General features: G+C 40.7%; 1 protein-coding gene across 1 annotated transcript in view; it reads left to right on the plus strand.

Annotated features, from left to right (window-relative positions):
• The window catches only part of FAM171A1 (family with sequence similarity 171 member A1), a 92,779-nt gene extending 70,168 nt beyond the window's left edge, over positions 1 to 22,611 (plus strand). The window contains exons 6-8 of the mRNA XM_077268246.1: positions 15,820 to 15,936; positions 17,458 to 17,572; positions 19,895 to 22,611. Of these exons, the coding sequence (XP_077124361.1) occupies positions 15,820 to 15,936; positions 17,458 to 17,572; positions 19,895 to 21,461 (1,799 nt within the window). The 3' untranslated portion in view covers positions 21,462 to 22,611. The remainder of the gene's footprint in view (positions 1 to 15,819; positions 15,937 to 17,457; positions 17,573 to 19,894) is intronic.
• The last annotated feature ends 4,869 nt before the right edge of the window (positions 22,612 to 27,480 follow it).

Raw genomic sequence — 27,480 nt, forward strand, 5'->3', positions numbered from 1 at the left:
GCTAAGCAGCTGCTTAAAAGAGCCCATGGCTGCTGTTTTTTGGCACAAGGTTAGAGGAGGCTGGGTTATTATAAAGCTGGGAAATTTGCATCACCTGGCCTTTTCCTATCAATGATGGTGAACAAGCCATAGCCCTAACAGGCTAAATTAGGTCTGAAAGCTTGGTCAGAGTTATCTTGGCACACAAAACTCCAAGGGTGCCCAAACGTTTGCATTGGCCCATTTTCCTTTTTTGTAATTTTGAAAATGTAAAATAAGGGAAAAAATGTATGTGTATGTAACTTGCTTAACTGTTCACAATAACAGTAATTTTGATAGGGGATACTCAAACTTTTAAATGCCATTGTATTTGGTACTGACCCTGAGTTACAGCCTATAACTATACTCCAGAGCTGTATTCATAGAGCTGCACCATTCACGGCTCATCTACAATGAGCACATTCTCTGTGATTCTAAGAATAATATAAAAAAACAATGAATAAGAAAAATGGCTTTCTGTTGTTTGCTTGGGTCCTTGATATGAGCAACCGGGAAATGACTGATCAGCCAGTTTTAATCCTGTATTTGGCCTTTTTTTTTTTTTTTTTTTGTTTATCCTGGGAGTGGAGAAGCCATGACATTGACCAAGACGTGGCCGGATACATATCTGATTAAGGCGTTTTGTTAATACAAGTTCTGTGTGTTCATTTTATCAGTCAGATTGTTGCACAAAGGACTCTCCTTTTTGTAGTAAGAAAATATGTTGACTAAGCAAACCAGACAAAGCTCTTGGTGGAGAACTAGTTCCTGACTACTTCCTTCCCCCAAAATCAAACAAGTGGAATTGTTTTAAGACTTTTTATACTGTTATACATCTTCATTCCCGATTATAACATCTTTGAACCATGGCAGCGTTTAACAGGAGACATTTGAGAACTACACAGCAAGCGTCTACGCTCCATCCCGCGGTGCATATTGATGTCCCATTAGGACTCCTCCATGCTGACCATGTGTGACTCCTAATGCTGGCATAGACAATACAGCAGAGGGCAGAAAAGACACCAACACTCTGCTGACTTCTTGACTTCTTAACTGCAGAATCCAGAACTCCTCTGGTATTAACATCAGCACAAATACTGTGCCCCCTCCGGGAGCTTCATGGCCAATCAGCTGCATGCAGCCGTACATCACCAAGCTCAATGCCGAGCGTCTGTTGGAGTGATGTAAAGCTGCTGCCACTCGACTCTGGAGGAAGTGTGTTGTGTGCAGATCACACTTCTTCATCTGGCGTCTGATGTACAAGTCTGGGTTTGGTGATTCCAAGAGGATGTTAACCACGCGACAACATTGTGCCCGATGTACAGTTTGATAGAGGAGGATGTTTTTCAGGGATCAGTTTTGGCACCTTAGTTTTAGTGAAGGGAAATCATAATGCTTCAGCACAAGACATTTAGGACAATTGTATCTTCCAATTTTGTGGGAATGTTTTAGGGAAGGCCCTTTTCTGTTTCCCATGACTGTCCCAGTGCACAAAATCTATAAAGACATTGTTGGGGGGAGTCTTGAGGTGGCACTGAGCTGGGACCTCACCCCCATCCAACACTTTTGGGGTGAATTAGAAGGAAATTGTCAGCCCGGGTCTTGTACAAATCTTTTGGAAGCTGTTTTGGTTGAAAAGGGGAATCCAACTCCATATTAATGCCCATGGCTTTAGAATTGAAAGTCCTAAAAGCTTCTCCTCCATACTTTTGCCCATACAGTGTACAGGTCCTTCTCAAAAAATTAGCATATAGTGTTAAATTTCATTATTTACCATAATGTAATGATTACAATTAAACTTTCATATATTATAGATTCATTATCCACCAACTGAAATTTGTCAGGTCTTTTATTGTTTTAATACTGATGATTTTGGCCTACAACTCCTGATAACCCAAAAAACCTGTCTCAATAAATTAGCATATCAAGAAAAGGTTCTCTAAACGACCTATTACCCTAATCTTCTGAATCAACTAATTAACTCTAAACACATGCAAAAGATACCTGAGGCTTTTAAAAACTCCCTGCCTGGTTCATTACTCAAAACCCCCATCATGGGTAAGACTAGCGACCTGACAGATGTCAAGAAGGCCATCATTGACACCCTCAAGCAAGAGGGTAAGACCCAGAAAGAAATTTCTCAACAAATAGGCTGTTCCCAGAGTGCTGTATCAAGGCACCTCAATGGTAAGTCTGTTAGAAGGAAACAATGTGGCAGAAAACGCTGTACAACGAGAAGAGGTGACCGGACCCTGAGGAAGATTGTGGAGAAGGACCGATTCCAGACCTTGGGGAACCTGAGGAAGCAGTGGACTGAGTCTGGTGTGGAAACATCCAGAGCCACCGTGCACAGGCGTGTGCAGGAAATGGGCTACAGGTGCCGCATTCCCCAGGTAAAGCCACTTTTGAACCAGAAACAGCGGCAGAAGCGCCTGACCTGGGCTCCAGAGAAGCAGCACTGGACTGTTGCTAAGTGGTCCCAAGTACATTTTTCTGATGAAAGCAAATTTTGCATGTCATTCGGAAATCAAGGTGCCAGAGTCTGGAGGAAGACTGGGGAGAAGGAAATGCCAAAATGCCTGAAGTCCAGTGTCAAGTACCCACAGTCAGTGATGGTGTGGGGTGCCATGTGAGCTGCTGGTGTTGGTCCACTGTGTTTCATCAAGGGCAGGGTCAATGCAGCTAGCTATCAGGAGATTTTGGAGCACTTCATGCTTCCATCGGCTGAAATGCTTTATGGAGATAAAGATTTCATTTTTCAGCACGACCTGCCACCTGCTCACAGTGCCAAAACCACTGGTAAATGGTTTACTGACCATGGTATTACTGTGCTCAATTGGCCTGCCAACTCTCCTGACCTGAACCCCATAGAGAATCTGTGGGATATTGTGAAGAGAAAGTTGAGAGACGCAAGACCCAACACTCTGGATGAGCTTAAGGCCGCTATTGAAGCATCCTGGGCCTCCATAACATCTCAGCAGTGTCACAGGCTGATTGCCTCCATGCCACGCCGCATTGAAGCAGTCATTTCTGCCAAAGGATTCCCGACCAAGTATTGAGTGCATAACTGAACATTATTATTTGATGGTTTTTTTGTTTGTTATTAAAAAACACTTTTATTTGATTGGACGGTTGAAATATGCTAATTTATTGAGACAGGTTTTTTGGGTTATCAGGAGTTGTAGGCCAAAATCATCAGTATTAAAACAATAAAAGACCTGACAAATTTCAGTTGGTGGATAATGAATCTATAATATATGAAAGTTTAATTGTAATCATTACATTATGGTAAATAATGAAATTTAACACTATATGCTAATTTTTTGAGAAGGACCTGTATGTATTCTCTAAGACCTCTTCCACAACTGCCCCAATTTTTGAGCCTGATAAATGTCAGCCACTGGTGAAACACTTTATCTCGATGATTGTTAGGACACCAATAGGTTGCCGTCCAACTCATCTGATTCCTATTTGTAACGTACGACAAATGCACACTAGGTGGTGAATCCCATCAAAATAGGTTGGATATATTGACGATTAACTGAATTGTCTACGTCATTAACGGCTTATACATAATGGTCCTGGGATGAAAATGTTCATCAGTTATGACCGACTGTACAAAACATTACTTAATGCACGGGTTGAGAAATGTAAAGTTTGGGCAACCGAAAACCAACACGTAGGTTAATGACTGCCAGTGTTGCCTTATTTTCCTGTCCTTCAGAGGTGACCCTTGGGAGGGCTAGTACGGCTACTGGATTTAGGTCACTGCCGACTGTTAAGAAGCTCCGATTAGCTGTCCCCATGTAGAAGGAAATGAATAGGCCTCTTCATGCTGCCTCCGCAGTAATGAGATCGGGAAATGTTTTTTGCTGACTACACAAGGAGACAATGACCTGGTCACTGCGCTTCCATGTGAGAAATCCTGTCTTTCTGCCAATTTAGAAAGTCCTTCTGTTATACAGTATCTAACATGCAATATTTATTTCGGACATTCTTCGGGTCACGGTGGGGCAATTTGATCAAAATTGGACATGTCTTGGCTTTATTTATTTTATTTTTTTTAGCATCGATGGTCTGGAAAAAAATATGGGCATGGTAAAAGGCTCATGGACAATAATGGGTACGTGTTTTAGCTAGACAGAAGAAAAGAATAAAACACATAATGTATGTAAAATTCAGATGTGTGAATGGGGCCTACAGCTGCATTTACACCCGGAGAGGTCCTTGGTTTAAACAGGCTACCGATCACTTTACAAACTAGCAAATGATCTTTTGGTTTGCACAAAAGATCATTGTACTCAGCGCATTGTGCTGGGGTAAGCAGGACCTGTGCTGGGGTAAGCAGGACCTGTGCTGGGGTAAGCAGGACCTGTGCTGGGGTAAGCAGGACCTGTGCTGGGGTAAGCAGGACCTGTGCTGTCGAGTTTAGTGACACTGAATGATCTATTACCGACCGTTCAGTGCGCATATAAAGTGCAGTCTGCTTGTGTAAACTGGCTATTAAACGATCTTTATCATATTATCCTGTCGACTGTTGTTTAACACTGCCATGTGGTGATAGATTAGTAGCGGCTCGACTGCTAGGACCTCACCGATTCAAGGATGACAGGTTTCCGTTGATTCTCTTTTTACAAATGAAATGTCAAAGTAACCAATGTCTTTTTTTGGTGTTTGGCATCTAGGGGACTCTGAGGTCGAACCTCCCCCCACCTGTCATACCATTATTGCATATCCCGGCTGAAGAATCTTTTGGCTGCCATTTATGTAATGCATATGGCCCGCTTTAGTGCAGACCGCTGGGGACGCTCCTAACACCAGTAAACTCTGAGCAGACTCATTTACAAAAAAGTGTTTTCACTGCGGGTTAGCGAGCCGCTTACAGGAAAATAATCTGTAACCTTTACGGGCACTTTGGGAGCCATTGCCTTTTCTTTTTCCTTAGGAACTTCTTGCATTTTTAGTTGTAGACAAACTCAGGCTTTGTTTTACATCTACCTTTTTTTTTTTTTTCCTTTTTACAAGTTTCTGTAGCGATGCTTATTATATTTGGTCACACTATATCATTCATTAATGGTAATGTAAAGTTTTCCAAAACCCCCCAGCCATCATGTGATTGATTAAACTTTGAATAACTCCTCTTCATCAGCTGCAATATCGGCAACAGCCTGTAGGTGAGTGTAGCACTGTTTCTTATCAGAAAGCTGGCATGGTTTTCTTATTTATTTTTTTCCAAACCTTAATTTCCAGCCTCCTAATTGGATTCACTTTAAAAACCCCTTTAGCTCGGTAAAGCTTGGATTTTATAAGATGATTAAGGGACATTAACTCAGATCCAGCAAACACCTTGGAATAATCTGATAATTAAGGTATAGGATAAAATAATGAGACCAGCTGGAAAATGGTAACCTGAATTTAAAGAGCTAGTACACAATAAACCAAAGCAGTCATGTTTTCATAAAATACAGCACCACCCCTGGCCGTGAGCGGTCCTGCAGCTCAGCCGTATTGACTCCTTCCTCTGTAAAAAACTAATTTCTGCAACCATAAAGATATGTTTTGTACCTTGTTAGCCACTAGATAGAAATATATTTAGACTTGAGAGGCCTCAATGGTTGATACCTTTTTTAATGGCTAACTGAAAAGATGGTAACAAATTGCAAGCTTTCGAGACTACTTAGGGCTCTTCATCTGGCATAGAATAACATATTTATACACAACAGGACACAGGAATAATGCAATAGATAAGACAAATGAAGTGAAGCAGAACTATCATTATGGGAGAGGGATAAACCGTAAATATTGGAACAGATAATAGAATTCATAGGGAATATGAAAGTTTTATTGTCGTGTGATTGAGGTCTGGTCCAGGGTTGTGATGCCCCACGGGGTCTGAGGAGCACATTCCTTTGTTGATGTTGCATGGATTTATGTAGTTCTACACATTCATTCCTGCACTGAGTGTGTCAAAGGTTGTCGTGAGTTTATACTCCCAGATCTGTCTGTCTCTGAGACTTGAAGTTGCCTTTTAATACCAGTAATTTCATGTCCATGCTGTGATCAGGGATACATAAATGTTTGGCCACAGGTAGATCCATTCCTTTTTTTCTCTTACTGTGACAATGAGAATTACGGTAATCCTTGTCCTCAGTTTTTGCCCTGTCTCCCCTACATACAGACCCCCAGTTGGACATTTGGTACAAATAATTAGGTACACCACGTTAGATGTGATGCAGATGAAAGTACCTGGGATCTTTTAGTCCTGATGTGAATTGGGGATCTTTATCTTGTCCGTGGTCATTATAAATGGACAGGTTTTACATTTTTTCTGATTACAGGGAAAGGTTCCTGCAGCTGTTGGAGAGGACAGGGAGCTTCTGACAATGATGCTTCTTCGGTTTTGCGGCTGCCTAAAACACTGTAGTGGGGGGTCTGGAAAAATGGATTGTAAGTGGGCATCTTTTTGTAGTAAAGGCTGTAACTTCTGTGCAGCTCCCCTTAGCGCCTCCAGATTTGGATTGTAGGTGACTACTAGAGGTACTCGGTTATTTTCTTCAGCTTTGTAATGTAGGAGGTGATTCCTTGATACTCTGGTCTTTCCACATCAACTAACGAATGTGCTCCTCAGACCTTGTGGGGGCATCACAATTATTGACCAGACCTCAGTCACAGGACAATAAAACTTTCACATTCCTTATCTATGAACTGTTCCAATATTTATGGACACAACTGTTTATCCCTCTCGCATAATGATAGTTCTGCATCACGTCACTTGTCTTATCTATTGCATTATTCCTGTACCCTGTTGTGTATAAATAGGTGACTCTTCAGATTTTGTAGTATTCTAGACCGGATGAAGAGACCTGAGTAGTCTCGAAAGCTTGCAATTTGTTACCATCTTTTCAGTTAAGGTACCGTCACACTCAGTGACGCTGCAGCGATATAGACAACGAGCCGGTCGCTGTAGAGACGTCAAACACAGCAGCTCCAGAACGATGCAGGAGCGATCCTGTGACGTAACGGTGACTCACTTATCGTTCTCACAGGTCGTTAGCTCCATGTTTAACATTGCTGGCATCTTTGCTTTTGCTGTCAAACACGACGATACACGCCGACCTGACGACCAAATAAAGTTCTGGACTTCTAGCTCCGACCAGCGGGATCCAGATCGCTGCTGCGTGTCAAACACAACGAGATCGCTAACCAGGACGCTGCAACGTCACGGATCGTTGTCGTTCTCGTTGTAAAGTTGCTGAGTGTGAAGGTACCTTTAGCCATTAAAAGGTATCAACCACTGAGGACTCTCAAATCTAAATATTTTGCAACCATAAACCCCCCCCATAAAGTTTTATGGAATTATGTTCTTATGGAGTAGAGCAGTGAAGAAGGAAAAAAAATGGCTCTGGATTGGGGAAAGTTTTTTTTTTTTATTATTATTTTTTTTAAAGACCTATCTCTCCAAAACAAACACTAAAAAGTGTATTCAGAGTCGCTCTTTTAGAGATGGTAGCAGAGGCAGTTATATGGCTAGAAATAGGAAGACTGTGTTCCTGTTTCTTGGCAACTTGAAAATAACAATTTAAAAGTGAAAGACTTCCAAGAGTTTGATGTATATCGTGTAATCTGTTTATCTTCAATGCACTTTTTATCAAAATTTTAACAAAGAAACCTGAAAATGTATTCCAACCTTACACAAGTATTTGCAACCACCAGTATGTTCACACAAGTGAAGTTTAGTGGGGTTGGCTTTTAGAACAAGCCATAAGTGGCTGAATTAAATAGAATAGTTTTTTTGCTATATAATCTTGAGAGCAGTGTGAAGTAGGAACAGAGAGCGTGATTTCTGGGATGTCACGTATTGGGCAGTTTACTGTAGTTTCAGTACAATCAGTGTTTTATCAGCAGGATATAATCACTGCCGGACTTAGGGTACTGTCACACAGTGGCACTTAGGTCACTACGACGGCACGATCCGTGACGTTCCAGCGATATACTTACGATCTCGCTGTGTCTGACACGCTACTGCGATCAGGGACCCCGCTGAGAATCGTACGTCGTAGCAGATCGTTTGAAACTTTATTTCGTCGTCAAGTGTCCCGCTGTGGCGGCATGATCGCAGCGTGTAACAAAGGTGTGCACGATATTCCCAATGTCGCGTATGACTTCTACATCGCAACTACATCATGAAATTATCGCTCCAGCGCCGTGCATTGCAAAGTGTGACCGCAGTCTACGACGCTGGAGCGATAATCAAGCGACGCTGCAACGTCACGGATCGTGCCGTTGTAGCGACCAAAGTGCCACTGTGTGACAGTACCCTAAGTCTCACCTGCAAGCAAGTCAGGCTAATCTGTGGAACCCCACCCCCACCACTGATTGGCAGCTTGTTGACAAATCACAGTGTACAGAGCTAGCTGCTAGTCTGGTGTGGGCGGAGTTATACACAGCTCCGCATTCTGAGCACTGCTAAATCTCCAGCAGAGAAAACTGGATTCTATCAATACTGCACCAAGCAGTCTAGTAAGTGACGCATCGCTGGAATCAGGCTTTCTTGCCCTACATCGTGCTGCTCTCAGATTACATGGCAAAAACCTGCTGATAATTGCCTTTCAAAACCCAAGTTGAGGTTCTCATCGGCTTCTAATATCATCCAAAGATAACGGTAGTGAAGCCAGCCAGATGAAGTTCAGCGTTCTTCCGGTCGAGTAAACTTCTTGGGTGAAAAATATTGGTAGTTGGAAATACTTGGGGAAAGTTTTAAATAAGTTTTAGGTTTCTTTACTAAGACTTTAATAAAAATTGCATTGATTAAGAATTGAAGGTGTTGCAGTGTATTCTGTTTTATTGATATCACAATTCTAGAGAATGTGTTGCAGATATAATTTGAGGGTCATGTTTTATTGGTCCCAGAAGCTCGGCCATGTCCCCTTTTTCCTTCACCTTATTGTCCCATGTGTGGCTCTAAAACAACTAGCTGCAGCAGGAGCCTCCCCCCTCTGCCTTGATCACAGTAGGACAAAAATATTATTCTGCTCCTATTTGGTTAAATGATACTCCATCAGTCATTCCCTGGCAGAGCTCTGAAACTCTTTGGACTTGTTCACGGGCAGCTAATATCTTTATTCCGAAATGGCAAGTAGTTGGAGTAGTTGCTTATCTTTTTTTGATCTAACGTATCGTATCTCTTTATGGACATTAAGCCTAGAAATCTAAACTATATATGCTGTAGGGATTCCCACTCTTTTGCAGCCGGTAGAGTACACACAGGGATCCAGTTCGTGTCCAAACAGTGAGCAGCTTATTTAAAGTCAATAAACGATCACTGCTGAGAAATAAAAGCAGCCTTTGCTGGGCACAAAGGTGTGACAGAATAAACAAAACAGTTCACATAGCAGATATGGGCTCACCTGTTTAGAATAAAGTCCACTCTCTCTCCCATTGGTAGAGATTGACTAGCACAGAAAGATCCTTTTCTCCTCCTACACATAGACTGCTCAGTCTGCTCAGCTACCTTTTTATAAAGCACCTGCAAAGCCTGGACTGGAGATTTGGGAGCGACCATTCCCACCCAATCTCTTCTGATCGCTCCTAAAACCGGTACCTAAAATCCGATTAAGTTAAAAGCTTCTCGGCAACCTACTGTTGCTGGAACCTCATTTCTGGTACTTGCACCACTGAGGCTAGCCACCTCGGTGACTCATACCTCCCATCCAGGTGTGGGAGGTATGAGGTACGTGTGTGTGTGTGTGTGTGTATGTATGTATGTATGTATGTATGTATGTATGTATGTATATATGTATATATATATATATATATATATATATATATATATATATATATATATATATATATATATATATATATATATATATATATATATATATATATATATATATATATATTGTATATGTATAGATAGTTGTTTGTTTTTTTTTTTCCAGAATTTGTTGTGCAGTTGTGATTTTTTTTTTTCTCCCACTGCCTCCTTAAGGGTGTTTTTAAAAGGGGTTTTTGTCCAAATCTGCATCGGCATCCACCCTTAATGTAGTCGGAGTGCTGTTTTTCTTACACTTTATATTTATCACACATCATTAGGACCCTTCAGTATTTTTGCAGATTTTGTTCTTCGGCTGTCAGTGCTCATTTTGCCAATATGTTAATCCTCTGCATTACCTCAATTCCCACCCACTCAGCTCATTAAAACAGAGAACAGATGTCACATTTGCTGCTATATAAGTTGGGGCTGCAGGTTTGGTCAGGGCATTCCCAGTCTGTCAAAGGCCTTTTATGTATGAGTTGATTAAAATGATGATTTGTTAATTCTGTCAATCATATCAACCTGCCATTGATACAAAATCATTAGATTACAATGAGTGGCAGGGTGCTTGACATTCACATATCACTTGATGGAGTGTGAATGTGTCTAGCGGTGATGTGCAGTGACTGACTAATCCTGCGGGGGCACTCTGACTTTTTTCTCTAGATGAGCAGCTATCACTGTATAGGTCACTGGTCATCATAGCATTCTGACTTATGGGGGACTTGACTGTGGGTACTGTTTTTACGTATAAACCTTTGTCAGCTGTGGTACACATACTCATTGAGTATAGGGTGGAAAGAGTGCCACTTCTCCGCCAGCGGTGTGTGTGAATGAGGTATTTAACATTTTACATCTCATTCAGTTGCCTATAATTCTGACCAAAAAAGCTTCTGATTATCTTCTTTAAATTACAGTGGGACAAAGCCGAAATATAGATACCCTGACCAACACGCAGCAAAAACTTGAATTTACCTATGACAAATCCATTGTGTGGACATGGCCAAAGGATTGTTTTAAAGGGGTTCTCCAATGCACAGTGGTGGTGCTGAAAGCCATGAGTTGTGCACCTCGCCTATTTATTTAGAATACAGTAGAAAGGGTGCACAATACCTGCCGATTTATTCCTCCCAGCAAGCTCCTGCCGATGCAACGTCATCAGCACTTCTTAATAACGGTATGTAGGTAGAGGGTGTTGGAGAACCCTTTAATGGCCTATATCGTTGAACATTTTTTTTCTTGGCCTTCTTTGCTCTGCATTGGTCATTTTCAGCTGAAGATATGCTCTTTGTAGATGACATCAGGTTCCCTCCTCATCAGGATCTTTTCAACCCATGTCTTCTGCTTCTTACATCCATTTAGCCCTTTTACAAGACGTGACTGCTTGTCAACCTTCTGGATAATTACTTGACATGGGGTTACGGTATAAACTGAGACTTGGGTAGTGTGTACCCAGGGTGCAAGTGAATGCAAAATGACAAGTACTGTAATTAACCATGCGGGTACATTAGCCTTTGCCCTATTGTCTGTCACCATGTGAAATACACGGTGGAGGGGTGCACAAAAACAAGAGGGATGGTAAAGTTGTCGGTTTCGAATCGCTGTTTTATTTGCCGATGGAAAGAATAAAGGTTGTCTTGTTACTATGAGTAAATACACAACGGGAAATATCCAGATACATAACGTCATCGTAATAAATGTGTTACTATTTCCGAATGCTGGCTTCCCGAAAGATGGCCCTTTAATAGACATAAAGTCCCTAAGGAACTCCATCCTGGTCTATGTAGGGGGTTCCTGAAGAGAGGACACCTCTTCTCTCTCATCTATATCTTTTTAGACCGTACTTGGACAATGCTATACAGACATCTAAATGTAGGACTGTGATAGAGGGTCTCCTGACCGAACTCAACAGCCTCATGAAAGTATGTCTGGCTGACCAAAGACCAATGGTCTGTCTGGAAATCACAGTCCATCCTAGAACCATGATATAGAGACGTCTGAATTTGGCCTTACGTGGCATATAGACGAGTTCTGATATACGACATATATGCAAGTTGACACGTAAAAGGCTATGTTCACATTTGAAACAAAATCCATCATAAAGAGCGGCCCAGCGACCTCGTTGACTTCTCATTTGCTTAAACTTGCGCTTTGCCGTCAAATGTGACAGAGCCGCCGATATTCGCCTGAACAGACTACCCATTTGGCTGATCTGTGAACAGTTCACGGTGTCACAAGGAAACCTTACCCTTATGTTAATTAAAATATTAATTAAGCAGATATAATCTATTCTTTTTTTATTATTTATTAAGTTGAGTTGTATGTCACCATTATTTATAATAATTTCATGATATGGTTGTAATAAAATGTTCAGTCATTTTAAGTGAGATCATGAATTTTTGTAATCTGATTACTGTGACTCTGGTGGGTGTGGACCCACTGGCCGGGCGTACCCTGGAGGGGCGTGAATAAGGGACTACCCATTTTTCTCTAGAGCCTCTGATGGTGAGGGTAGATTTGGGCCGTAGGTGATCACTAGGTGACACTCCAGGGCAGTCCCCGGATCTGGAGCAGCAGACCAGTGGGTCAAGGCAAGAATGCGGAGGGCAAAGACTGAAGCATAGTCAAGTGGTCCGAAGTCTGGGCAGGCAGCACAGATTCAAGATATGTAGCCGGGGTCAGGAGTGGAGAGATCTGACAGAACGGGAAGACCAGCCAAGTTGGTAACAGGATAAAAGGAGCAAAACACCTTGCCAGAGTACAAGTTACAACCTGCAACAGAAGCTAAACTCAGGTAAAGTGTGGAGGGAAGACCTGCTTAATATACCACCTGCTGGCAAGGGGATAGGTCAGGGAAGCTAATCGCTGCAGGAATCGGCAGCTCAAACACTGGGAGGAGCAAAGCAGTACAAATGGTGAGTAGGGTGGCACTTACTATCTGTGCAAGACATCGGCGTAACTATTACTTTCTTCTCTCCCAAACACTGTACGCTGCTTTTGTACTCCTTTTAGAAGCTACATTTAACTTCTGCTCAGAAAGATCAATATATTATGTTCAAACTGTATAGTGGGCTTTCCCTGCCTGAGTATCTCTACTTCCTCCCTTATACTCAGACAAGGTACTTCCCATTCTCTGATTGTTTTAATATATTGTATAGATCTTTGCCTTACAGCAGTTGAGAGCAGCTTCTAAAGGAGCTTGAAGTGTGCATTCCGACATCACTGCAGCATAGTGTTTGAGAGAAAAGGAAGCAAAATAAGTCAAGGAAGTACATAACAAAAATTCAGAATGTTACAATGCTTAGAGGATAATTTAAATTAAAAAGACAAAATTGTTACTCCTTTATCTTAATGGGTGGGTTTTTTTTTTTTGTTTTTTTTTTCATTTTGCCTTAAAAAAAAAAAAAAAAGTATCCTAAAGGTGCTTATACCATTCTGCAAAAATTGATATATAAAAAAAATCTAAAATGTTATATAAATTTTACATGAAATTTCAACCACTCCGATGTGAAAATAAAATGGAATTTTGCCCAAAATGTAGCTTTTGATATTAAAAGGTTAATATTTCATTTGAACCTCGTTGTGTCTGTATTTTGCTGATTCAGTGGTAAAACTGGAGTAATGGGCAGATTTTTGTTGTTAAGCATTTTGTAGGGAATAAAATATCAATTCCAATTAAATATTCATCAGCCCTCATCACACAAATGTCTTGGTGGTGGAAAGCCGGATTTTAGCTGATTCCTTCTCCCATTTGCACTACAAAGTCTTTTACGGTTCTGAGATCTCAAAGAAAAGAGAGGAAAAAAAACAAGATTTTTTTTTTTTTTTAAATGAAAAATGAACATCTGGCGTACGGCTAACAATGTACAAAATGCAAATATTTCACATCCGTTTTTTTTTTTTTTTTCTTTCTTTTCCTGCTAGGATTTGCAGGTTATTTGCAAATTCTTGTCTCATCTGACACATGAATGAATATTAACATGACAATGCCGGGATGTCAGATGGTACCCGGGGATGGTTAAAAGGAGCAGTTGTCATGTCTTGTAAGCGAGCATTTAACACATTAAGGATGATTAAATATTCCCAATTACTGGGGGCTTCTTATACCCTCATCTATTGCTCATTGAGGAAGTTGGCACTGCACTATGTCAAAGATGACAATGATGGACTGAAACAGGGTTTTATAAAGTGGGACAAATTAAAATGTCTCCTACAGACATTGTGTGTTGTTGTGTGTGTGGTTTTTTTTTTTTTCTGTTTTTTTTTGTTGTCTCTGTTCCCGTAGGCAGCTGTTTCTGTTTGGTTTGATCTGACATCACTTGGACCCAAGTGGTGCTGAGTTATCACATATTTTGGGTCATTGGACCATCATTTGCTCAATTTTTCAGTTCCTTTTTTAGCAATTTGCTTTCCCGTTATGTTATCCAGTAGATCTGATGGAGGAGGTGCCGAAAACGAGAGGCAGACAGAGAAAAGCCCTGTGATGCCTTGCTTCACTGGCTGCCATATTCCCTGTTGTTTATCCGGCCCTGTCATCTACGTAGCCATTAAATCATGTATACAACGTTCCCTGCCAAGCACAAGTAGGTTAAGTGGCTCTGACCAGCACAAAGATGCCCTCATTAATGGAGCGGATTAAGCATCTGTTAAAAAGCCAGTCAGGAAAAGACAGGCCCGAGGCCTTCTGTGGGGCAGAGACATAGGTGAGCTATGGTATATGAAGGGGCCCTATTTAGCATTGGGGCCCAGGAGCTTATCGGTCCAATTTTGGTAATAAGGATTGCACCATATTCGTTAGAATAATGCTCAACAGAACCGTGCAACATTAGTCAATAGCAAACACAAATGAAGGCCTAAAACTGTCTTGGTTGCCTATAGCAACCAATCAGAGTTCAGCTTTTATTTTTTCAGAGCCGTTTAAAATATGAAAGCTGATCTCTGATTGGTTGCTATGGACAACCCTGATTCTCTTACTGTTAGTGTCCATATATGCCGCCTACATCTTTTGTGTGATGCTACCATATTTATAGACTTAACACCTAATGAATGCTAACCATTTTGTTTTGTACTTTTGTTTTTTTTCCTTCCTTTCTTCCAAGAGTCATAACCATAACATAACCGTACGAGGACTTGTTTTTTTGCGGGAGTTTTTCAATGAAAAATGAAAGAAATAAAGAGGCTTAGGAAAAATCTGAACTTTTTGTTAAAAAAAAAAAAATCAATAAAAGCGATGTCCGTTTTTTGCGTGTTGTACTCTTTATTGGTTCCAGTTTGCATTTTGATAACTTACTATTGAATTACTAATGAGGGTGGTGCAGCCCTCAAATAATGTAAATTCTGGTGTTGATTTTTTTTTCTTTTTTACCTTTTTATAGGTTAAGCAATGTTATATTTTTATATATCGGACTTTTATGGATACAGCAACACATAATATTTTTATTTTTCGATGGCCAAAAGAGGGGTCATTCACACTTGAGCTTTGTCCGTAAATCAAACTTGACTTGAGCATGCAGTGAGTTTTTTTTTCTTTTGCCTACATGGGTGTAAATGAAACATGCTATTGCCATACATTGGTTCGTGTGCTGTTCATCATACACACAGACCGAAAATACGCTAGTCCGAGCTCCGCCTTATAGGATCTTGTTAAAAATGCGAAGTCCAGACTAGAAAACGTCTCCTATATTGCAAACTCCTAGATATACTGATTTGGGAGATCATATATTTTTGGGAGCATGGTTGTCTTGCTGTCCATTGTTTTGTCCTGTGGTAGGACCCTTTGCTTTGTATTATAGGGTATGTTCCAAGTTTTTGACCCAACAGCTCCACCTAGTGGTCATCTTGGGTATTTGATTTTTGTTGCGGTAGGGGACTGCAATATTCTTATTGTGGTTATTTCGTAGCACAAAATTGTTACCCATGCATAAAATGTGACCAATCCTTCATTTTGCTAGAATTATTAGTACTTCCATATTTGTCATTGACAGGAACGTGGGTAAAAAGTAGTATCGGGATCATCCAACAGGAAGGACACCAGCTGACCTGGACCTACATTGCTCCGCAGATGGGATACTGGGTTGCAGCCATGTCTCCTTCAAACCCAGGTAAGAAGTCTAGTAATATAGAAGTACACCTATCATTCTTATTAAAAGAGATCTTGTTCTTTCAAATAAATGGCCTAGCCTTACAATAGACAATCGTGCTGCACCCATGCGGGTCTCGCTCTGTGCCTGTTCAGCCAATTAACCCTTTAATCTACTGCAACGTATGCATGCGTGTCATTGTTGTATGGAGGGGGCTGTGTAACACAGCCAGCACCGGCCTCTAACTGCAGCGATCAGAGCCCCCTTCTCTGCCGTTTACCCCGTATATGCTGCTATCCGAGATTGTGGTAGAATCCTGGCGGAGAAGTCCTGTCAGCTATGTCAGCTGTGGCTTTAATATGCAAGAGTGATTTAAAAAAAATAAATAAAATAAAATAAAAAAAAATTTAACTGTATACTGCAAAACTAAAGCATTGCAGTATATAATAATTATAATAATAATAATAATAATGTATATGTGATCAAACAATGTAAAAAGTAGTCACATTTTAAAAATAAACTGGACTTTTTTTAAAGGGTTATTCCCACAATCACACTATTTTTCACAAAGTACAGTAAATGTATACTTCTTGTTAATGTACAGACTTTCTCGTACCTTCAAACTATATTTCCAAGCAGCACTTGCTTATCTTCAGTGCTGCAGACCCCTCGTGTGTGCGTGCGTGCGTGCGTGGTCCTGACTAGACCCACCTCTAAGTTGGCATCCTAGAATTTACCATAGGTTTCTGTGCACTTTCTGCTCTTGTACCTGTACATGCCTGGCCAAGTCAATGTTATCTATTGCCATCTACATCAGTACAGCTGCAGTGCGGTTTTACATTAATAATAATAATAATAATAATAATAATAATAATAATAATAATAATAATAATATTATTATTATTATCAGGTTTCTAGCGGAGCTCAACTGTTCTGCAACCCTCTAAAATGTAACTTGTAAATACTACTCGGAGCTGAGCTTTGTTTGTTGCCTGCTGCTGACAAATCAGTGAAGTGAAATGGCAAATGCTGCTCTGCTGATGCATATGATAAAGGATTATCTTCTGCCATATGCATCTGATAAAGGATTATCTTCTGCCATATGCATCAATAGAGCAGCATTTGCAGCCAGCTATGCTGCCAGGATGCCAACTGAGAAGACCATGCATTGTGCATGATTGATCAGGGACCTTGAAACTACTATAGGACGGTTTCAATGGCAATTGTGTGGGAAAATAGAGCCTGTAAGGAGGCATCTTTTTAGGGACTGATATGCGCAAAACAGGGCAAATTTAAAAATGACTTCTATTGGCAGAAAGGAATAAATGTGTCCACTATTAAGAGTAATTTGTGACATTGGGAATAAACTTTTAAATTACGGCTTAATATAATCCATAGTGGCTAGTCAGTGAACAGGAAAAGGGAGTCTGAGACCTCCATTCTGTTCATGGGGGGGCTCCAGCTATAATAAATGTATTATGCTGACTGTTTTGTAGGAAAATCCTTTGAAAAATGTCATCTGTGTTCCCTTTTGGTTTTCAGATCCTGTGGTTACACAAGATATCTCGAGCTACCACACATTGTTCCTCCTGGCAATATTAGGAGGGATTGTGTTCATTCTCCTGGTTCTCTTCTGCCTCCTGCTTTACTATTGTAGGTAAGTGAGCAGCTCTGTGATACAAGTGCCGCCATTATATGCTCCTACGCTTGTGTATGAAGTTTAGACTGTAAAATTGCAAAAACTGAACTCAGCCATGTTGCTTACATGCAGTGCATTTTCCGCTGCAGAATGACTTACTGAAAATCCTCTGCGTTTTACACTACCTCTACGCGACTTACATTGCATGTGCCATATTTAGGATGAATTCTAGACACTTCTTCTACCTTCAACAGTTTTAACAATGACCCACCACAGCCAATTTTCATTTTGGCGCATATATACATCATTTCCTCCCCTATTTTTTTTCCATCATGGGCTTGTTTTTTGTGGACTTTAAATGACTCCAATCATTTTAGCATATAATATACTGGAAACAGTGAAAAATAATTTTCCGCCATTGTTTTTACAGTGTTTGTTGTTCAGCAAAAAATGAATACAGTTATGGCAATACCAAACAAAAAAACCTGCTATTCTCACCTTCCGTCGAGGCGTGCACGGCTGCCGCCAGCTTCCGTTCCCAGAGATGCATTGCAAAATTACCCAGAAGACTTAGCGGCCTCGCGAGACCAGTAAGTCATCTGGGTAATTTTGCAATGCATCCTGGGAACAGAAGATGGCGGCAGCTGCGCGCGCATCTCCAGAGCGTCACTGGATCCCTGCGGGTGAGTATATAACTAATTTTTATTTTAATTATTATTATTATTTATTTTTTTTAACAGGGATATGGTGCCCACACTGCTGTATACTACGTGGGCTGTGTTATATACCGCGTGGCCACTGTTCTATATTGCGTGGCCTGTATTAACGCATCGGGTACTCTGCTATATACATATATACATACATATTGTAGTCACATAATATATAGCACAGGCCACATCGTATTTGTCTGCTATATACTACATGGCTCCTATATACTACGTGGCCTGTGCTATATACTATGTGGCTGCTATATACATACATATTCTAGAATACCCGATGCGTTAGAATCGGGCCACCATCTAGTGTGTCTGTGTATGTATGTGTGTGTGTATGTATATATATATATATATATATATATATATATATATATATATATATATAATTTTTTTTACTCTTATAGTCTTTTAGTCCGCTTGTACCGTGCACATGCTACAGCAATGCAGAAAATAATAAAGTTACTGGTCTCCTAGGAAGCATATAGATCAGCAAAATGAGTAGAGGTGCAAAACCTACCCAACAAATCTCACAGATAATCAGGTAAAACAGCAAAAATAGTGCGGTGTAAAATGTTACTTTTTAACGTTTAAGATAAAGAAAAAAATTGTTGCTGCACAAAGCCAATTAAACAAGTAATCAGTGTATCAAAATGGGCGTTCAGGTTATAAGTGTAACTACAGGTATATACATACTGTGTCTATCGGACACTATAGTGACATATAATCCTTATTATCACAGCGTCAACAAGACATTGTGAAAGCTGAATTGGATTTTCTATACACTAACACTGGATAAATCAATAATCCACTATAGCCAAAAAAAATTATCGAGAAAAGAGACATAATTGTGTAAGGAGAGAAAATGGCAGAGATGCAAGGAAAACTCCCATGTACCTAAAATCCAAGGCTATAGTGGATTGGACAGCAGATGGGTACAGACGGCGCTATATAGAAGCATTTTCAGAGATGAAGACAGTGGTCCGAAACACTTTTATAAACCTAAACCTATAAAACCCTACACAGGGCTAACATGACCTATGACCCCAACTCTCGCCCTGACCAGGAAGGTCCACATCTAGCCCTGATTATTAAGTTACGTTTTATACCTTACTATTTTTACTGTTTTAGACGTCTCCCAAGAAGCCCATCAGCAGCGGGGGGGAGGCCTTCAATAGCTGCCATGACGATGCCATCGACCCTTCGCAGTCCCCCATTAACCGCTGTGACAGAATGATGCAAAATGTTTGCGCCACACAATCGCTCAATTTAAATGGCAAAACTGCAGGGATTGGTACTCGCTGCAGTGTCTGCTGTTTTTGACAGGTGCTGGTTGTATAGCACATTGGCACCTGCCTGGTGTGGAGCTGGCTCATCTCCTGAGCTCACTCCATACCTCTGCAGCCAACATAGGACATCCTATGTGTAGGGGACAGGTTCAAGCCAGACAACAGGTAGGAGAAACGTGTCTAACATGATCACCACTCCTTACCATAACCTGTGGCTTTTTTATTTTTACGTTTGAAGTCTTGGATATGGCACGACTTGCACACCTGTATATGTTCTTTACATGTATGTTTCTTTCATCATTTCTTGGCCTTTATGTAATCTTTTTTTATGTTCTTAGGAGGAAATGTTTGAAGCCGCGTCATCACCGGAAGTTGCCGCTCACATCTGCTTTGGATTCTTCCAAGAAAGATCAAGCCACATCAATGTCTCACATCAACCTAATCAGCCCCATCCACATGGAGATGATGTCCTCCAGCGGAGAGGTCGATATGCACACTCCGATGTTAAAGCCTTCGTATAATACCTCACGGGACTTCAGCTCAAGAGAAGAGCTGCTTTCTCATCAAGATGAGAAGAGCCGACTATCGTTGGATAACTTGACTCCAAGCGGGACATTGAGACATGTGTATAATAAGTCATTGGATCAGTTCATATTGAAATCAAGAAAGTCAGCGGACATCTCGGATGGCTTTGTGTCTCCCATGAAAGACGAGTATCGTCGGAGTTACAGCTCTGTGATCTGTCAGCCTTTATTTGAAAACAAAGATCAATCTGTAAACCATGTTATGGCAGGAAGTAAGCCAAACCTTCAGGAACAAAGTCACCCCGTGCCTTCTGCTCCTGAACTAGAGCAGGCCATAGACCGACGGTCGAATGAATGTATGATGTCAAGGTCTGTGGACCACCTTGAAAGACCAACCTCTTTCCCACGTCCAGGTCAACTTATATGTTACAATTCTGTCGATCAGGTGAATGATGGTGTTTATAGAAATGTTTTGCCCACTCTGGTTATTCCCGCGCACTACATGAAGCTACCAGGAGAACATCTCATCGTGTCTGCCGAACAACCGTATGAACTCGAACGTCTTCAAGCCGAGCTTTCCAAATCTCACGCTCCACATCCGCAGCAGGTACAAGCCTCCCAATTAAATTCTCAAGCGATGTCGCAGCAACATCTACAAGATGGAGAAAGCATGGAATGGAGCGGGCAAAACACTGTGATGTCTGAATCTGTGTCGATTCCGGCTTCTTTGAACGATGCAACGATCGCTCAGATTAACGGCGAAGTGCAGCTGCTAACCGAGAAAGCGTTGATGGAGCTGGGTGGAGGAAGACCCATGCCCCATCCCCGTGCCTGGTTTGTTTCTTTAGATGGCCGGTCGAATGCACATGTTAGACATTCATACGTTGATCTCCAAAGAGCAGGGAAGAACGGGAGCAATGATGCAAGTTTAGATTCTGGCGTTGACATGAACGAACCAAAACCTGGTCGAAAAGGAAGAGGTGAAAAATTTTCATTGCGGCAACATCATCTTTCTTCGCAGCACCCAACATTACAGGAGCACCAGCAACAGGAGCAGAAGATGTCTGACGGCACGGCTTACACGCAGCTTGTTTATCTAGATGATATGGACCAAAGTGGTAGCGAATGTGGAACAGCTGTGTGTAGCCCTGAGGATAATAGACCTTTCATTGAGGCACCAGCAAAAAAGAGCTGTGGCCAACTACCCAGCCTTCAGGAAGAAACTTTAAAACGAACTGCAGACTCCTCACCAGTGCCATTAAACAGCCCTGACCACGAGTACTCCCTTCATGACGATGGATCTGACGACCAAGGAGAGAATAAAAAAAGCCCTTGGCAGAAACGAGAAGAGCGTCCTCTTCTGGCCTTCAATATGAAATAAGTTACTGGGTTACAAAAATGGAGTAGATAATTGCCAAATAATTTTTTCTTTCTTTCGGGAATGCTTACTTTGTAGGGGAGTGGGTGGGTAAGGGTCTCTCAGCGAAATTGGACCTGATGTTCTATGATGAAGGCTATGCTCAGAAGAGACACAGGATGGCTTTTATGGAATCTTTTACACTTAGTTAAGAAGTGAATAGTGAAGTGTAGCAGTACCCCAGCCTTTCTTTTTTTTTGTACCGAACTTTAGGAACTTAACCGTTTCTTCCTAGGTTCTGACCACTAATCTCTCCGTGACGGGAACACGTGATTACGACAAGTTGTAGTTTTGAAACCAATAGTATCACAATGTTTACTGTATATCTGCATTTTACAGAGGCGATGTAGACATTATCGGAAAAGGCTATGCATTGCTGCTTTTACACCAATTGACATTTTTACCTAGGCGCCGCTTTATATTTTTATTTTCCTTTCTTTTACACTCCCTTTTTTTTTTTTTTTTTGTACACAGCTGTAAAAAATATATATACACTCCTTTTATTTTTCATTTTAACCTGCTTTTACCTTCTTTTGTAATATATTTGTACACAAAAGCTGTGAGCTTGGTCTTTTTTTCGTATTAAGTTTTTGAAGGTTTTTTTTTTTTTTTCTAAAACAAAAAGTGCATTGTACGCTTTGTGTCCATAGAATTCGATCCCTATTCTCCAAGTGCCTTTTTTTAAGAAACTTCCCAAATGTTTAGTTGACCCTTTTTAATTAACGATTTTATTTTTGTTCATTTTTTGGTTATTTTTTATTTCGTTTTAGTTTTTATTTTTATTTTTTTATTTTTTTTTGCATGCATCAGATTTCACGTCTGCTCACCCTCTTCCATATCAGTATGATGTATGCTCTGAATTCCGTTGTGGACTGTAGAGATCGACAAAGCTGAGAAGTAGAAGACATCTAGACTCCACTTAGCGTCACATGCATATTTATGTAAATATGTTTTTTTTGTTAATTTCGACAATTGATTCGACTGCTCCCTGTTGACTTGGTGGGCAGAGAATGTATGACTTACTCTAACATTGCTGGAATGACTTTTCTGTGCATTCTCTTAAATGAACTGCTTGGTTATACAAGAATTATTAAAATAAAACCTTTGAAAAATGCCTTGCTGGTTACTCATTTTAAACTATATCTTAAAGTGACGCGATCTTCGAAAAACGTCCTATTGTGGTTTGTGTTTTGTTTGTTTTTTGTTTATTTTGGATTTTTTTTTCTCTTATCACAAGCTGTATTAAAAAAAAAAAAATACAAATCTTCCAATTTTCACACTTACAATTAAAGCATTTTTAGACTACAGGAAGTCAGTTTCAGGAAACACTTGAACATTAGCCACAATGAACAGACTTGTATGTTTTGTATTAAAACAAGTTATGCGCTAAGGGCAAAGAGCATTGTGAAGGGAGGAGGTGAGCTGTGATATCGCCTATAGTGATTGCTGGAAACTGTAGGATCAGATGTGTATAGAAGTGTTACCTGTCACTGTGATCCTGCTTTTGACAGTATGGAGACTGCTGACAATCCTTTCTGAAAGGACAGGAGGTAAGTGTTTAAAAAAAAAAAAAAAAAAAAAAAGCCAGTGGCAAAATTGCTCTTTTTTTTTTTTTTTTTAAGACCAGAATATTACAAAAATTTTCCCCGTTCCCCCAAAGTAAATGTAACACACAAAAACCTGCTTTAAACAATGTCGTCACTTTCTCAGGCCACATTTCTAGAGATGGTCAAACCCGAACAGAGATGTTCGGCGTTCATAGCGGACAGTCAGTGTTCGGGTCTGAACACCCAACACGGACTTTTTGCAGGAGGAAGAGAGATCCGTTATTTTCAGTAGCATTTGGGTACTGTTCTGCTACCTGAACCAAGCCTAAACATTTGGGTCAAGTACCAGAACCTGAACTTCCACCGGTCCACCCTTCCCTAGACATTTCCTGTTTGAATCAGTCATTTTGTTGCTTAGTTGTAGAGATGAGGATGGTTTGTGATATACATTTTTGTGAGTATCGCCCAGTCGTTACCCGGACCCCTCTAATCTTCATTCCAGGTCAATAACAGCTCGGCGTTACATTGATTTGGTGATTGAACCAGTGGTGCGACCATTTCTCCAAGTGTCCCAGGAGCCGTGTTGAACACTGCAATGCCTGCCCGCATGTTGCTATTGGTACTCATTGGCCTGAACGTGCTACCTGCAGCATTTCCAGACATGTGGGACGTTATTAGTCAGTAATTGCACAAGAGCTGCCAGCAGTGGATCTAGTAGCCGTGGTTGGAAGTGTGGGGATTTTTGCATGTGGAGCTCATACTAGATGCTCAATAAATTTTTAGAAGGGGTTTTTTTTTTCGAAAAATTGTTCCCATTTTCCCATTTGCATCCTGTCATTTCTTTCATTTCACAACTTTTCTTTCTTGGTGTTGCCATTTCAATGTTGAGGAGTGTGGTTTCGTGTACACATACATACATAAGGCTACTTTCACACATCCATCTTTCACCGTCAGGCTCAATCTGGCAAATTTTGAAAGAACTGGATCCGGCTAAAGATGCTGCCGCATCCGTTTTTTTCCCATAGACTTGTATTAACGCCGGATAACCTTACGTTTTGTCCGCTTTTTGCCGGATCTGGCAAAAATGTTTCCGGTATCTGGAAAAAACGTACACAGTAACATTTTTTTGTCTCCGGCAAAAAAGCTGGAAGCGCTGGATCCGGTGCTTCCGGCTTTTTGCTAGAATGGGAGCCGGAAGGTGCCGGATCCGGAAAGTGACGGATTCCAGCGCCGGATTCCGTTTTTTGGTTTTTTTTTTAAACGGAGCATGCTCCAATTTTTTTTTTAATCCAATTTTCTGGATATGCTAGTCGGATCCGTCGCATCAGTTTTTTACAATTTGCAACGGATCGTTAAAAAAAAAAAAAAAAAATTGCCGTATGCTGCATGACGGCAAAAAACGGATGTGTGAAAGTAGCATAAATTTTATATATATATATAATTTTTTTTTTTTTTAAATTGGAAACTAGCTTTCTTTTCCTTCCATTTTGGTGTTTATATTGATTTTTGATCTTTTTATTCCACTTTTTGAAATGCAGTGACAACTTTCCAATATTTATTTCCATTTCCACGTCCAACGTTTGAAAGTTAAAAAAAAAAGTAAAATTTTCATTATGTTGGACAATTAAACCAACGGCGTTATCACATGTTTTGATTTATTAATTTCAATAATTTTAAAAAAAGTGATTTTGAAATTGTTTTTAGGGTATTATTAAAAAATTTTAATCTGTTTTTAATTTATTTTTTATGTATTTTTAATTAATCCTCTTACAGAACTTGACCCTTCGATAACTTGATCAGCAATGCAAATGACTGGTCTCCGATGATGCCTAGCTACATGAAGGGCTTCATAGGAGTAATACCATGGCTGAAACAGGAGACCTTCTGTAGGCCTCCTGCGATTGTGTTGCATCAAGGGGGAAGGGGGTGATCAATGGACTTTAAACTGTTGTGATCTGACCTAGCGCTCATCACAATTACTCTTGGATGCTGGCTATGTAGCACATCCGGAACCTGCACTGTTTGGAGCTTTTGAGCTCTTGTCATGCACCGATGTACGACTGCAGTCACCAAGGGGCTAAACTTCATCTGCACATTTTCTCACTGTCGAAGACGTGATGGGCTAAGATTGGTTGTCATTTGGACATAAAGGGTCCTTCCACTCAAAAAGCTTAGAGTGAAGTGAGCATGAAGAGAAAAGGGTGAAGAACTAGGGTTAAAACAATGGTTCTCAATAGTGATGAGTGAACGTTCTCGGATAAGGAGTTATCGGCGCATGCTCTGGTGCAAACAGTGTCTTTGGCATACTTGAATAATATTTTCGAGTCATCATGCCTGCATGTCTTGCGGATGTTCGACAGCCACAACACATGCAGGGATTGCCTAACAGGAAACATTTTTCGAGCACGCCTAAGACTCTCGGTTAGCACTTGAGCATGCCTCAATAACTCCTTATCCCAGCACGCTCGCTCATCACTACAGGTGAGCTACCAAAGGTCTAAAGCAAAACTTCAATAAAGGGATTGGTCATTTCAGACAAAATTAATCATGGCATCTTACTAGGGGTATCGGAGATATTTTTCAGAGGTCCTCCATCGATATAGAAGACGTGCACGTCTGCTTCTAGTTACTCATTTTACTCATATAGCACCAATAATTCCACAGCGCTTTACAGACATTATCATCACTGTCCCCATTGGGGCTCACAATTTAGATTCTCTGACTATCTTTTTGGAGTGTGGGAGAAAACCAGAGCACCCAGCGGAAACCCACGCGCATAGAACATACATACATCCTTGTAGATGTTACCCTTGGGATTTGAATAGTGATGAGTGAGTATACTCGTTGCTTAGGTTTTCCAGATCATGCTCAGGTGGTCTCCCGAGTATTTGTGACTGCTCAGAGATTTAGTTTTTGTTGACGCAGCTGCATGATTTACGGCTGCTGCTAGCCAGCTTGATTACATGTGGGGATTCCCTAGCAAACAGGCAACCCCCACATGTTCTCAGGCTGGCTAGTAGACATAAATCATGCAGCTGAGTCAACAAAAACTAAATCTCCGAGCAGTCACCAATACTGGGAGACCACCCGAGCAACGAGTATACTCGCTTTTCACTAGATTTGAACCCAGGACCCCCGGCATTGCATGCCTGCAGTGCTAACCACTGAGCCACCGTGCTGCCAGTCATTATATCTGTTATCCTTGTAGCGTCAATAAGATCTAATAGGTTATTTGTGATCAACCCACAAGAAATAGACCTCAGAGGCACTAAAGTCGCATCCTTCGTGGGGGGCAGTGTCCTCTCTCTCCTCCTGTACTAGTCAGTTACTTGTATTGTTCAAGATTACTGTACTCATTCCTATTATCTATACCTTTTTCACATTTAAAGTGCCATGGAATAATAATGCAGGTAGCATTATCTTCTGTTGGCCCCATTGGTGCAGAAGGAGGGTCGGGGCTAGTTCATTTTGCCATACGTTTCCTGTGTAATATTTCCCCTCTTAGGGAGGTCCATATATCCTTACAGCACTTATGGATAGGAGTCGTCTTCATGAGACCGGTATGGCATGACCCTAGTAACTGGATTTTACCAAATATAAACTATTTATCCTATGTTTTACTGTTAATATAGTAGAAACGCAGAGTCATGCTGTCGTCATTCTTCAAAAATTTGGTGAGCATATCGGTATGTGTCCAGGAACTGTCATGAGTCATGACTCATTCTTTGTAACTAGCCATTAACTTTTTTTCTCCATCATAAGCATTCTGACAGCACTACAGGTGCAGGGACTCTTATTACCCTCCCACACACTCCTGTCATCGTCCAAGGGCTTGCCTGCTTTGAACTGAAAGCCCTCGCCCACTTGCTGTAATCTGTCATGGAGTCTCTGCTGCTAGAGATGGATTACACTTAACTGGCAGTGGGCAGCAAGTTATACAGGGGAGGAATTGTACAGAGGCCAAAGCTTTGGAGAGATTTTTCACTGTCTATCATATTCACCTTGCCGCCATGGAACTAATACCCAGTACTTTTGATGGTACCATTCTGATCACTGGTTCCTAGTTTTATATCTACGTTATAAAGAATTGTGAAACTACAGTATATTCTTCAGTATATTCATGGCCTCATAGAACCCATTCATACAATAAAAACACAAAACGCTTTAATTGTGGATAAAAATGGCCGTGTAGTTTATTTAGGGTTACATAAATTAATTAATCACCAATAAATAAACTCCATAAATTATAAAACCAAAGTACCAAACTTTTCCAATAAACCAATCCACCCAGACATGGGTGATTTTCCCACAATTAAACTACACGACAGTAAAATTACAAGAATTCAGGGGAGGGAGGGTGGGGTCTTCTTTATCTTCTTCCGCTGACAGAATGACCAGATACCACAAAACAGGTGTTTATATATTCAAAAAAAGAG

Source organism: Ranitomeya variabilis, chromosome 6, assembly GCF_051348905.1.
Source record: "Ranitomeya variabilis isolate aRanVar5 chromosome 6, aRanVar5.hap1, whole genome shotgun sequence".
In the NCBI taxonomy this organism is placed as follows: domain Eukaryota; kingdom Metazoa; phylum Chordata; class Amphibia; order Anura; family Dendrobatidae; genus Ranitomeya; species Ranitomeya variabilis.